We start from the raw sequence: 15,284 nt of genomic DNA, 5'->3' as shown, positions 1-15,284 counted from the left end.
TTTTGGGAGGGTTTTTTTCTTACTAATGTTTAGTTTTTCTAAACATTCGTAACTTTTATTTATCGGCAGCTTAAAGTTTATGAGTAAAGGCATAACTAATAGATATTTCATTTGTTTTAGACATTCCGTAATTTTGGGGAACAGGCTTCAGTCCGAAAGACCGCCCCCCCTAACCCTCGCAAAACCGTCACTGCTGGTAATTAGTAATAATAACGATTTTAAAAACAATAAGAAATGAAGTCAGCCAACTCACAGTACACGCACTATTTCTACTTCATGGATGGAATGAATAAAAGTTTTGTCAGAATGGTCGAATGCTGAGTTGAATTCCGGACTTCTCGATAGAAGCGCAAAAGCTCCAGTCAATCATGTTTGTTGTGCAGTTGTATTTATCTTAACTTAAATATATTCCGTAGTCCTTTTTTTGTTTGTGTTGGTGGGGTGGGGAGAGTTCCATACTGATATGAAGGGTGTGAGCCAAGAACATGGTAACTAACAAATTTTCAATTGCTGAGTTACGCAGCATCAGATAGGCAGCAACGCATACCGCTTCGTTTAATCCCTCTTGTATAGACTTATGTGAAAAATCAGCTTTCCGACTTTCAAAATGGATTGTGCAGCAGAAAATTTCTAATTTCTTAAAATAGTAAAATTATGGATTACCATGTTCTTATCTCACACCCATCATGTTCAATCCCTCTTGTTAAAAATACAGAAAACTTGAGGACTGAATAAACCGTGATCGTGCTTATATAAAACTGTAGAATTTCAAGAATATACAAAACCAAAAGCTCTAGGTGTGCAGCCTTTAAGTGTATCATATAAATCTAAGTATTTTTCTTATGTTTTATTTTAATTTTATTTTGTTCCAAAAGGAGGGTATGGAATATTTTGAAGTAAAAATACTACATAGAATTTTGCTACTTATTTGAGTATTTTTTTTAAAAGTAGTATTTACTTTTAGGGTTGGCTGGTTTACACCAGCTGTTTTTCTTCTTTTTTAAAAATAAACAACTGGTTTAAACCGAAAAAAAATAAAAGGTACGAAAAATGCGAATCGTGTGAACTTCATGGTGACGTTTCCATACATCAAACCATCTGCATAAGTTTTATTTCATTTTCACCTTTTAATCAAGGTGTCCCATGTTCAATTCTCGGTCGAACCACAACCCTTCTTTCATGCGTAAACAAAATAGCGGTTCGGATGTCACTTTAAGCGAAAGTCTTCTCCTTGATAACCTCGGTATTACGTAAGGATGTTAAGCCTGAACATACGAAACGAAACTAAATTGTATATTTCTGTATGCCTGAATGCCTGTTGTTTTATAAAGAAGCCAAGGTTGCTTAAATATACTGATATAAATTGACAAAATTTATCGATTGCCTATGTAGCTTCCAACACTAGCTTGGATTGTACTTTCAATGATATGTACGCACTAAATTTGTAATTTAATACCTCAGTTTTAGCGTACTGATTATGATACGTTGACCTTTAAATTTTACATGCAAAGCAATAACAGGATTTTTTCCGTTATTGTTTTACATTTAGAGTAATGACGTGATTTTCCCGATGGCTAGGGCGGGAGTTTCTCAATTTGACAAATTTACTGACCGGACTTCTTTAAGCTTATGTGACCTCTTCCAGCATAACCCCGTTGTTGCATTATAACACCAAGGCGAAACAAACTTATTTCTGTCAATATGTAATATAAATACATAAAGCAAAATATCTAAACCCAAAAAAACCTGGTTTAAACCAAAAAAGCCTAGTTTAAACTCCCCCCCCCCAAAACGGGTTTTTGGCATTTTCAAAAACAACCATAGCTCTTGCCAACCCTGCTTACTTTTGTATGTAGGAGGTTTAAAAAAATCTTATTATATACATTGGTTAATCCTTTGGAATTCATAATGTAAATATGTTGAGAAGTAAAACTGTTTGAAATATCTTTTCAAAATTCATGGTTTATTTTTGAGGTTTTATATTATTATCGGCATCAACCACTAATTAAATGACTTTTTGTGTTGTAGAGAAGCGAAACAAATTCTGGTTTATCAATTTAAAGCAGAACTTTCAAAAAAGCCCAAAATTTCCCAAGCAAAAAAGCGAAGCAGAAAAAACCGAGTTTTTTTCCAAAAAAGCCTGTTTTTTTCCGAGCTTTTGCATCTCTACCAAGGATTATACGTAAAATAAGGCAAGTGGTATGTTCAGTAACTACGCATATCTGACGTTATTTTGTTTTAGCTTTCAACTTTTGGTATGTTCCCCTTTGGTCCCTGTGTAATGTGTAGATCTCACACCCAGCCTACGAAACGAAAAATATGAAGCAATGACGTCATTTAAACACCATGGGAGGAAGTCGTCTTGCTGTTGAAACTACGCGAGCTATTAAATCGACTTGCTGTTTACTTTTTAAAGAAACACAATCAGCTATTTGTAGGTCTTGATTTGATTACTACGTGACGAACGCGTTTTATTTCACACTTGCAATCAATGATTTTTGTTCTTGTGGGGGGTAAGAGAGGAGAAAGTGAGACAGGGGAACAGAACAAAGGCAATAAGTGTCAGAATGATCTTAAGAAGCAACATGTGAGATGGATATGGTTGTCTGAAAATTTTCTTTCCCTCCAACTAGGTTATGCTTCTCTTTTGACAAGGAAATAGAATGAGAGAGGTAGAAAAGGGTCTCTTTCTGAGAGCTGAACATCCTTTTTGCGTGGGCAAAAAATGCTTGCTTGCTTGTTTATAGAAACGATTCAGTTTCAGTACAAGAATGATTATTGCAACGTGTAAAGTGCATGCGGTTATGTTTGGTACAATAGGATTACATTTATTGTACTGTTTCCGAGTTAGGAACTCTCATTGGGGTCACTCCAAAATGAAATTTGTAACTATTTCTATCGTTTTCGTTTCTTTTACTTCCTCTACATTTTTACAAGATACGCGATATAGTATTCTTGATATCTGATAAGGTATGGTTATGAAAATAAGGTATAATTCATTATTTTGTACGTTAATACTGTTTCAGCTTTGAATGTTATTTTATAAAATATTTATATTGTAAAAAAAAAAAAAGTTGGAAAATAAAACTACGCCAATTTTTGCTAAATATATGTTTAACCCTTGCGGTGCGAGGTCGGTACGTTGAGCTCACGACCATTTGAATTGCGAGTTGTGCTTTTGTGCTTCAGCAACAAAAATACTAATGATAATAATAATATGTTTGTGAGAATGAATGTTAAGAACAGAATCCTACTTCAGGGTTGGTTTTCTAGGGTTTCCCTCAGTCTAGTCAGTCAAATGATGGGTTTATACCCACAAAACTAGGCACTGACTGACTAACCTCCCCTCTCCTATCCCGCGCTGTGGCAGAGATGCTTAAACGCCTCAAATAGAATTCAAATTCAAATGAGAGATGTTAATCATAAACGCAATTGTTTATGATTAATTGCTTTTCTCAATAGCTGCAAAGTCCCTATCTGACGGCAACATAGTTTGTCCAACAACAGGGAAGTAATGTTGTATGGTATTAAACCTTTCGCTACTCAAGAGATGCAGCCAAAAGACACAAGTACCCAGTTTTTGTTTTCTCCACAGCAATTGTCCGAGAACACTGTTAGTGTTTCTCCACCTAAGTCAGTTTTTTCAAAGAAACGATGAAGACAACTTGCTATTTCTTCAGACCCTCGACCCGCAACAGATTCATCCCATAGGAAGCATTATCCTTGTTCTTTGCCGCAATCATGAATATTAAAGTTGTACGTAAACATTTTTATAAAAAATTTCGAGTGTTCTCGACGCAATTCGAAACCCAACCAAATATGAAAGTGGAAGCCCTTACAAACTGAGTGAAGTCGCAAGAATGAAATATGAGAAGTATCATCCATATAATTTGGCAGTGTCAACTTCTCATGCACCAGATTCCAACGATTTTGTAAGCATCAGTCTCGAAAAGCGAGATAGACATCAAATTGACTTGTCATCTATTTCACTTGTGAGAAAGTATACTTCGAAAATTCCACTCCATAAAATAAAATATGATGATGTCATGTTATGTCTGAAATGGATTCCTCCAGCGTACCATGACTTCTATCTACAACAAAGGTTTTCCCAGGAAGTACATTCAGATGAACAGTCTGAGGACTCTACTGATGAATAGAACTGTCGGGACTACATACTTACGACAATTAATGTGATGGGTAGTGATAGTGGATTTCAGATAAAAGTACCTACGTAGATCTACAAGTAACTACAAGAAATTAGTGCGGGTTGCGTAGTGTAAAGGGAGTAAACTATTCCAGTTGCTACTGTTTTAATGTCTGATATGTTGTTATAGTGATTTCATTTCGTTAAAGTGTTCGTAAGAAGTTTTACAGAGTGAAATGCAGAAGTCTCAAACTCGTTTTTTCTCTCGATGATATATTTTATATTAATAGACTCGGGTGTATTAACGATTTTATTGACCATTGTAGTGCTGGATTTGAAATATTGTTAGTTACACAGCCTAACTTGCTTCTTCATACTGCAATAGGTAGTTTTAGTAGGGGAGTTAGATGACTTGGTAGTGGGTAAACTTAAGCAGCATATAAAGTACCTCATGCCGCAGGTTTAAACTAAATATCCAGCTACAAGTACAAATGCAAATGTGCTTATAATACTAATTTGAAGTGAAAATTTGTCAGATTTTGTATATCAGAGTAGTGTTATAATTGCGTATAGAATATGAAAGGTATCTCTGTGCCACTAGTTCTAGATTAAGGATTTCTAATTAGCATTTTGTTAAATGTAATTTTTCAGTCAAAAGCTAGCCATTGCTTTGCCATCAACGTATTTACGAAACAATGTAATAAGTGCTATTATTAATACTATATTTTCGTTGGACAAATCAAGTAAATGCCGAGATGTACCTTCAAATAGATCGAAGCTAATTCCTTCCTTCTCTCTATCCCGATCTGTGTCACAGGTACTTACAAGCGTTAAATAAAACTTCGAATTGAAACATCAATAAAAGTACTTTTCTTATAAAAGATAATAGCTAACAATGCATATGCACGTAAGTGGTGATAACCATCAATAAGTACAAACAAACTATTTTAATTTTATTTTTGTATAATCTGTAATTCGAATGCTAAATAGACAAAAATTTAGAATAAGCAGAAGAGATACATGTTCTTGAGGAAGCTGTAAACTGAGAACTTTCTTGCAGCAGATTAACTACATGCAATGCTCTTAAACATTCAATTCCATTTTTCCAAAAATAAGGAAACTGTGGGTTATCGCCTTATACAGCCGAGGTCTAGAATTATCTTTTCCAGCAGTGTTGCCAGAGCTACTGATTTTGCAGGAGATCTCCTGCTTTTTCTACGTTCTACTGATCTACTGTGAAAGAAAATGAAAAGCGAACAATCTCCTGCTTTTTCTCTACTTCAAGAAGTTAAAGAAATACATTATTATTAATATTGAATTTTCATTTTTTTCTTAAATTTCTCTCTATGCATACCCAAGGCTCTGTAGAGCATATAGTTATAGAGCTTTGAGTTATATAATATGAATACAAGGATACAACTGTACGTTATCTTCTATATGCATGATGGTTGGCGATCTTTATGACTTATTGTAAGATTTACGAGTAAGTGTTGTTTAGATTGGGATTTGGGTTGGAAGCAGGGTAAAAGTGAAGGGCATGCTGAGGGACGTCGTTCCCCACTTCCAAAAAAATATCTACGGCGTCCCTCACTCATGGGCGGAGCTATGGGGGGCATAGGGGTGTTGCCTCCCAACTTTTTGACAAAAAGCAAAAATGCTACTTATAAGATCCTTCAATTCTGATTTGTATTAACCGTGCCTCCCAGCAACCCATTCCTAACTCCGCCTATGCCCTCACTTCTTAAAAATCACAGTAAGTAAAGATATGTATGGGGGGAGGTCATGTGTCACCCAACCATTTCAGAACCAGTTTTACCCATGGTTGGAAGACTAGGTTCGAGCTTTTCTCCATGATCGTCAGTGAAAAATCGTCTTAGGTTACGATTGTGTGTAACTGTATCATATTGCTATACTATCGCTAGGTGTATGATATTTTCCCACCCAACTTGGCTCTTTCTACGTCTTACTTCACACACGTGTGTATCGAACATTAATATAAAAGGGGGTATGAGAGTCTTTCTATTTGGAAAAGATTACCTATTCATCGGAAAACATTTTCCTTATGAAACTTATTTTGAAGTAATTAAAATTCAAATTTATATTTTCTATGTATTGTTTTATTTTGAAATTAAATTAATAATGAATTCTGGATCGCTTGTTTTGACCGCTGTCCCCTTAATATAATGGCATTTTTTGGTCCCCCTGGGTTTGCACTCAAATGATGCCACCAGGACGGATTTAGGGGGGTGCAAAGGTGCACATGCACCCCCCCCCCTTCGTTGGTAATATACACTACCTAAAGTGAGAAGCTAGCAGTGAGTTTTGCAAAATCAATAGTTTAAGGATTGCGAGCACCAAAGTAGTATAAATTGCTCTTGTAGTAACCCTTACTTCTTTAGTCTGGACTACTTTAGTAAATTACTTCCGTAGTAATATAACGCCTTAGAAGCAAAAATCAAATATGCCGGGGTACAGCTTCTCTAATTATCCTATTGAAGCTTTTTATGGTGCGTTCTGTAGGGCAAAGAGGAAGCTTTCAGGTAGTGGTATGTTTGTTTCAATGTAGCCAGTAAGAGGGTAATATAATAGATTGGAAAAGGGAAATTTTCCGAATTTTTCACCTAATAGTGGGAATTATTTGTTTTGGCTGGAACGCTGCCATCAGACAGACGAAAACTATCTGAAAATAAACCGTTGTACTCCAAGAATATATCCTACAAGTATCATGGCGATATATAACAAAGTAAGCATGAAATTTAAAAAAATCTCATTCTACCCCAGAAATTCACCATTTTCTTACCATTTACAGAACATGGTTTATTATAAACCTCAACTGTACTTCCCCTAATTATTCTAGTGAAACTTTTTATGGTGCGCTGTGTAGGCTAAGAATAAGGCTGTTAGATACTGGTACATTTGTTCGAATGTAGCCAACAAGAAGGAAATAATAGAAATAAAAAAGGGAATTTTTCCCAAAATTCGCCCCTAAAACCTGGAATTAAAATTTTTTGTAGCTAGCAACACTACTATCAGACACACACGAACTATCTTAAAATAAGCTTTGGTATCCCTCTAATATATCCTACAAGTATTGTGACGATATCTAATAAAGTAAACATGTCAATAAAAATATCTCATTCTACCTTTTAAAAAATCACAGTTATCTCTCCAATTAGAGAACAAGGTCAACTGTAAACCTCAACTGTACTTCCCCTAATTATCATATTCAAACTTTCTATAGTGCGCTGTGTAGAGCAAAGACGAGACTTCCAGATACTGGTACGATTGTTCCGATATAGCAATCAAGAGGGAAATAATAGAGACAAAACATATAATTTTTCCAAAATTTCCCCTTAAAATCTGGAATTAAAATATTCTGTAGCTGGCAACATTGCTACCAAACAGACGGAAACTATCTTAACTTAAACATTGGTACACCACTAATATAATCTACAAGTATTATGGCGATATTTAAGGAACAAAGCTTCTAATTACCAAAAATATATTACGGTAAACAGAAAAGTAACGAAAAACTAGAAAAATCAACGGCTAGAACATAAATACGAATTTTACGTGCGCCCCCTAATTACCCCATTGTAACGAGTTGTACTTTCGTTTGTTAAGTAAGGACAAATGTTCGATTGGCGTAAGTTGACTTGCACTCGGACGTATAGGTACGGATTTATAAACAAAAAAATTCTAATGTTTTGCCCAAATATAGGAGAATTTTAATTTTCCTAATTGGCAACACTGCGCGCAGGCCCGTCCAATTGATGTCAACAGTTAGGTATCCATCCGAGGTATCTACCTGGCAACTCTTAAGGATGTCTTTTTACAACGAAGGAAGCTACAGGGAAAAAAAGTAAAGGAAATTCGAAATTAGAAAATTCTCGAATTTTTGACTGGGGTGAAATTTGAGAAGGAAATTCGACACCAGAAGAAAAAGAAATTAATATGATAAACTATAGTCCAACCACATTTTGCAAGAATAAAATCTCGATATCTTAATTAGTGTTCACACTGGAGCGGATTAAACAAGTGACACACCTGTGTGTGCCACTTTGGGCACCTGGGCCACCGAGTATACATTTGATTACATTTTTTTGACTACTAACTCGTGTTGTTGTTGTAGTTATAGTCTCGACTAATAATAATATCGTTGTAAACAATAACTATATAAGGAAAATTTTCTCTCCGTTTTACATCTTAGTTCCAACACTGTTGGTGAAAAATGTAGGGTGTTTCAAAATAAATTTTGGGGTTTTAAGTCTTCGTAGTACTTATTACATTTTACGTACAATTATAAGCAATGCATCAAGTAAAAGAGCACCTCAAACAGTCTTTGCTACAAGTGTTCAATGTGAGATTCATTCGTCACACGGCTCACATCTAGTCGATAGGCGAGAAAGGCCTATAAACTTTCCGCCATATGGCACAAACACATTCGATTTAGGGGAGTCTCGTTTGAACTGTACCATCTCCTGAGGATTTGCTGACGGCCAGATGCAAACATTATGAGTGTTCACATTAGTTCTTAGGTGAAAAGTCGATTTATCGCTGAAGACGACACGATCCAGAAAATCTTCATTGTTATGGAGCAATATTTCACTTGCGAAATTGGCACGTAAACCGTAGTCTGTAGGCTTTAGACCTGTAGCAACTGCAAACAATAAAGACGTAGCCGCAAGCGTCTCCTTAATATTCTTCACACAGACGATTGCACTGTACAGATTCAGTTTTTATTAAAACACAAAAAGGTTTCTGCTCTCTAGTCTCCATTTTTGCTACTTGCTCTTTCTAACGGCAGACAGAATAAACAATGCATGTACATGCGTGCGTACAAAACTGTTTGAGTTGCTCTTTCATTTGATATAATATTTATAATTGTAAGTTAATTGTAATAGATACTACAAAGTTTCAAAACCCTAATATTAATTTTGAAACACCCTGCATTACTTCAAATTGAGTCATCCTATATTCAGGTCCTAGTCAATTTGTCGCCTCGTGCAATGGCATAATTTTCCGCCTCCCCCTTTCTTCAGAAGAACAAATCTTAGAAGTCATGATTTTAAGTATGCTACTCCAGCATGAACAACAAAGGTGAGGGTAAGTGCAGTCGCACTCAGAAAGGCTTAAATACTTACTAAAAATGCAATTCCGTTGTGTCTGCTTTTTCTTTAAATGTTAATCTATTATGATAGTGAAAGATAAAGCAAACACACCTGCAGAGGAAAGATGGTAATCCTTTTTATAAAATTCACTATCGAGCTTCAATCTCAATGTATCAGTTTGCAATTCCAGTGCAACTAACTCTTTTATCTTTATTTCTCGATTTTTCTTCTACATCTTCTAACATTTTTTTAAAAAAAACTTGTTTCTATCTTCACTGATAAGGAACTTGCTTCTAACAAAAACAAGACTACTTTCATATCAAAACTGTGATAACTTACTAAATGGAACAGATATTCACTACTATTCGAGAATTGAATTCTTGCATTTGACAACAATCAAGCAATTTGTGCTCGGATTTATTCGACCATTTGCTTTAGCATTGTCCATGTGGCCTAAACTAATGCAAACTAAATATAATTTATGAATGTAGTATTCAAATAGAAGGTCAGCTTAGTAAATGTAACTACCATCATCATGAAGTCTGTTTCCAACAAGAAATATTTAATTTAAATAATATACTTATGACAGATTTTGCCGGACCATCCAAGCTTGCCGTTCCACGCAAATGCACGTGTTGCATATATACAGTGGCGTATTTAGGGGGGGCTTCCGGACGTAAGCCCCCCCGAAATCTTGAGCTCCTCCGTGGCTAAGCGGTTAGCGTACGCGCCTTTGGCGTTGGAGACCCTTCGATTCCCGGCGGGAGCTCACGTGGTTCGGATTCCACGTTAATCAGTAGGTCCACGTCTCATATAGCCTCGCTGCTGAAAGGGACGCTAAACTAAAATCAACTCAACTCAACTCAACTCAATCTTACTATAGTAAAGTATATGAAATATCTTGCAGAATTTTCACATTTTCAGGCAAAGCCCCACCCCCCCGAAAGTTAGCAAAGCCCCTCCAGAAACAAAATCGTAAATACGCCACTGCATATATGGTAGAGCCGGCTCTGCATATCATATATATCTAATCGACAAATTATTATATATCACATTTGAAAAAATACTATTAGGCAAATTAGTATTAGTTTTTACCTTTAGACAAGTTATTGGAATTTTATACTGTTCGTGACATTATTTTCGTACTTATTAAAGTCCTGCTTTTACGAAAAAACATAATTTCATTTCTACTTTTATTTCTTAGTTGATATTGATGAAAACTGCTGAAACCCGAATTGTTAATAGGTATGGTATTCATGTAAATTGTAAAATATTTGTAGATTATCAGTATCTAGCGTTTAATTTATGTTGCATTTTACGGTGATTACACCTACATAAAAATATTTCATACTTAAATAGACGTAAGATGCATTACAAATGACTATTTGAAAAAAAAAACGAAATTTAGAAAAAAACGAGAGGCAATGTTTTTTTTCTAAAAAAACGTACATTTCTGAAAAAATACGAACCGTTTTTTTTTATCTATTTACAACACTAAGTGTAGTGATTTCTGTAAGAGTCTAACCATGAGAAGTCAGCAGATATTTGCGTCGACTTCAACGATTAAATTGGTTAATTTTGCCTGGATTTTAGCTAAAGATTCCAGGTTTTGAAAGTCAGTAAGGTGTTCTCACAGTTCAAGACCGGAGGATCTCGAAGTATGTGAATATCAGACTTAGTGGGGGTCCGAGGACCTCCGCCAGAAAAGTTTGAAAACTTTCCCTGCTGAAAATGAAAATGGATGTTATGTTTGTTTGTTTACCTTTTTTTTCTTTCTTCCGCTTTCTAAATTTAAAAATCTATTTCTGAATGAGAGTATGAGGACATAACCAGGGAAGTATTGGGGCTCTGATATTCTTAGCCTACTCTAAGTTTTCATCACACCATTCTTAATACCGACCATTTATGATATAAGAAGTGTGGAATTTTTAGCTGAAAATTGCGTGGATTGATGCTAGTTCGATTTGTCACTTAAAAAATCATCAGCTTCCACAATTCAGGAATGTTACCTGTTTTATCTTTGTTAATATCTGACAAAATTTTATAAATCTCCTCTTCACATTATGAAAATGCCGGGCTCGATTATCATTTAAGAAATACGGGAAATATTATCATTTCCTCTCTTGTTATTTCTTTCTTTTCATCTTGTTTCTTCTTTTTTTATTTTTCACTTCTCTTTTTGTGAAGCACCGGAACACCCACAAAGACGACTATACGATTTTAGAGTATAATGAATATTTGGCCCAATAAATTCTGTGGCGCGTACCCTCTCTAAACGTATTATCTAAGTCCATGATAAGTAACCAGACTGTGGAGTTTATTACAAAAAGTGGATAACAAATGTTAACACCAAGACGACGTAGTTCCAACTTCAACCGCAGGAGGCTCTGGTGTATAAAAGCACAGAAATGATAATAGTTTATTTGTAACGACACAGTTACAAAGAGAAACATTCAGTGCGTGATTTCCGCAGAAACAAGATCTTCAAATAAATTGCATGTTGTTTAACTAGTTTCCATGGGTTCAAAGCACAGTATTTTATCCGAAAACGAGATCGCAGAGTATATAGACCTAACTTATTTGACAAGAACAGAAATTTTACGGTGAGTAAAAATTGTAATTTATTTTCAGGTATTTAATTATTTTTTAATTGTAGTTCATTCACTTCTGAAATACACAGAAGATAAAGGGAATATAAATAAAATTTTACTAGAATAATTGGTGTGATTATGGAGTGAAACATGGTGATATCCAAAAATGTTGTTTCGCTTATTAGAATTGACTGCGATCTAGCATCGAACTCAGGATCATAGCTTCTCTAATGATCACCCTAGAAGTGAACTACTATCCACCCCCTTTAATTAATATTTCACTTAAAAGTTACCGTGGAAAAAAAGAATGCATGGGAGAATGTATAAATGAAATAAATGAACTATACCAACGTGTAAAATAATTAAATGGAATACAATAATACGAGTACAGTAGTATATATATAATTGTTATTCTTTAGTGAAGTTCATGTCTCTTTTTGGCACCGAGTCTATATGAAAAATGAAATGATATCTTTAAGTTTTGCGTCCCACGATTATGCAGACTAAGATAACGGAAACGGTGATGATGACAAATGAATGAAATGGTGGAATGAAGAAAGTGAGAGAAAACCGGAGAACCCCGGGAAAACCCAAACACATTGTGTTTTATGCACCACAAAGTTCACTTGACGCGGTCTAGGATTGAACCAAGGTCTTCATGCACCAGAGGTGAATGCTCTACCACTGAACCACCGCGCCCCCCAAATGTGAAAGGAAAGAAGTGGTTTGAGACCTGTGTTAAATACCATCCCGGTATTTGCCAAGTGTGAATGAGGAAAACCCAGGAAATTCCTCACTCGAGGGTGGCTAGCCTTAAAGAAAAAAGCTTTTTGACGGAGTGTCTGCACCGAGAATCGAACCAAGGAAAATGGTTTCATGTCTGCAGGACACTGTGTATCTATTTTAGCCTTAGTAACTAAAAGATAAGTATCTTTGTAGCACTAATGATGCCATCACCTAAAATAACTTACCGTCTGAGATAGAATTTTGTCTAAGATCTCTGATTTTTTTTTTAAGTGTTCTCTTCTTACACCAAATAGTTAGCGTGCTGACCTATGATGGTCTCGGTCCTGGTTTCGGATCCTGATAGGGATACAGAATGTTTTGTGTCATCACTCCGTCGTCAGACAACTGATAGCATCGTCAACTAAATGGTAGTATATTCAATTTAGAAAAGCTATTAATAATCAGGGGTTAATGTACTCACTACACACCACCGAGTTAAAAAAAAGAACATTTTTTTTTTCAGTTATAGTCCTTTGTAGATTTCGACGCTGCAATTTTTTTTAGTTTATACTAGCAGTAAGCACCATCGTTGAAGGCTATTAATTCAGAGCAGATAAAATGGGAGGACGAAAATTGTGCTTAAAGAATATCCCCACAACCACTCAATTCCCAGATTTGTATCCTCTCCTCTTACGTAAGCTCGCGAAACCAAGAGGTAAAGTTGGTTGCATGCATCCCAGGCGTTCTTAGAAACAGCATGAAACGTGCATACATTTTCTCCCCGATCCCTGTAAATTCCCCGTTCCGAGCCAAAAATTGATAAAAACGACTTCATACATGGTTAGACCTGGTAAACATCTATCTGTGACAGGAGTAAAAGTGAGGGGGAACGCGGGGTATGCCGTCCCCTCACCTCCAAAATATGTACAGCGTTCTCCTAGTCCCTAAAAAATCACAATGTGCAAAGATAGGCAGGGGAACTGTGTGACGTCCCGCTACCTTTTCAGATCCACTTTTACCCCTGATCTGCATATGCAAAAAGTTTATGACATACACATTACTTTATTACTATTTTAAAGATTAGCTTCTGCTGTTATGTTATCGGTAACATCTATCCATACTCAAAGTTTAAATTACTTAAACAAATACATTTCTAGTACTATCTGTTGTTCTTCTTACTTTTTTAAAAAAGATATACATATAAATTAGAACATACAGACGTCTTAAGAACATTCATTAGAATAACTATGTTTCGATAACAAAAATACGTACGTATGTTAATTCAAATCATGGTCAAGGACATTAGTACGTCAGAAGATATAAAAATATGTGATTCGCATGGGCTACCGCTTAGACTGTACTTATACCAAATAAAATAATAAACACACTTATTTTTCTTCTAGTGTAATGTAGCAATGGTGTAGTGTTTAATTATATGGTTCATAAATTTCTGCCGTAATTTCCTGTTTAGTAAGTCTAATTTATAAACAATGGAAGCCAAAGTAGAGACATAAATGATTGTAGCAAGATTGCCTCCAAAGCGATTTTATCCATTGCCTGGACAGATTCTATACCAGTGATTCTTACTCGATGTGCCGCGGAACACTAGTGTGCCGCAAAACTTTCGAGGCAACGTGACAATGGAGGTAGAAAATAAGTAATATATATATATATATATATATATATATATATATATATATATATATATATTATTCAATGGATAATTCAATATACATTTGAAAAAAAAGAAAAACATATTCCAAAAGTCTAAAAGATACTTATTTTTCAGCGAAGTTCAAGAAAGGATATTAGTAATTAATGCAGCGTTTCCCAACCTTTTTCAACTTGCGGCACACTACAGGTGTAACTTGAACTCTCGCGGCACACCCATATATATATATATATATATAATTACCGTGGTATTTTAATGTGATTACTAATTTCCTTCTTACAGAGAAGAAAGCTCGATCACTGATTTTCCCCCGTGCTAAATCATTATACTTATTTTTCATTCTAATTTTAAAATAGAAACCAATAGCAATGAAATATAGGACTCGGGTTTTTAAAAATCCACTTTCTCTTTCGAAAGCTGTATCTAACCTCTAACTAAAAGAGAAGATCACTAAATAACGAACAAATACACAAATCTCCTATACTTTTAAAACACAAATGTAGGTAATTTGTATGCATGCTTGCTTTGTTGAATTTATTGAAAGATATGTTAAAATTTCAAGTTACGAAATAGTCTGCAACAATAAAGAAGTAATAATGGTCATGACAATGATAAATACGTTTTTCAACATTAAAAATGTACAGAAAAGTAACACAGTATGAAATTTAAAATTGTAGATTTATAGTAGAGGTTCATAGTAATGTGAAATATAAATATACATTTTCCCCTGTCTTGCAATTTGGTTCGTATAGAATTAATAATTTGTTTCGATTTTTTCGCGGCACACCAGCGGCCCATTCGCGGCACACCAGTGTGCCGCGGCACACCGGTTGGGAAACGCTGAATTAATGGCATTCTGCTGCAGTGTTGCCAACACGTACGTTAGTGTGCAAAGGTGCAAAGGGTACATTCAAACAAATGAGATTGTGCTGTAACTCTGAAAAGGTCGAGAACCACTGAGCTACATTGAATCTAATCACTTTCAAATAATTAATGTACTTGTTCATGGGATAAGCTCCAGTTGCAAATGGTATAGAAAA

The 15,284-nt window shown here is 35.2% G+C and overlaps 1 protein-coding gene across 1 annotated transcript in view; it reads left to right on the top strand.

Moving 5' to 3' along the window:
- The first annotated feature begins 11,678 nt into the window (after positions 1 to 11,678).
- The window catches only part of LOC145665928 (calcium and integrin-binding protein 1-like), a 62,989-nt gene continuing 59,383 nt past the window's right edge, over positions 11,679 to 15,284 (top strand). The window contains exon 1 of the mRNA XM_081733035.1: positions 11,679 to 11,858. Coding sequence (XP_081589161.1) covers positions 11,773 to 11,858 — 86 coding nt within the window. The 5' untranslated portion in view covers positions 11,679 to 11,772. The remainder of the gene's footprint in view (positions 11,859 to 15,284) is intronic.

The sequence above is a fragment of the Thermobia domestica genome, chromosome 1 (genome assembly GCF_964235325.1).
Source record: "Thermobia domestica chromosome 1, izTheDome1.hap1.1, whole genome shotgun sequence".
Taxonomy (NCBI): Eukaryota; Metazoa; Arthropoda; class Insecta; order Zygentoma; family Lepismatidae; genus Thermobia; species Thermobia domestica.
This window is presented reverse-complemented; position numbering and strand designations above follow the sequence as displayed.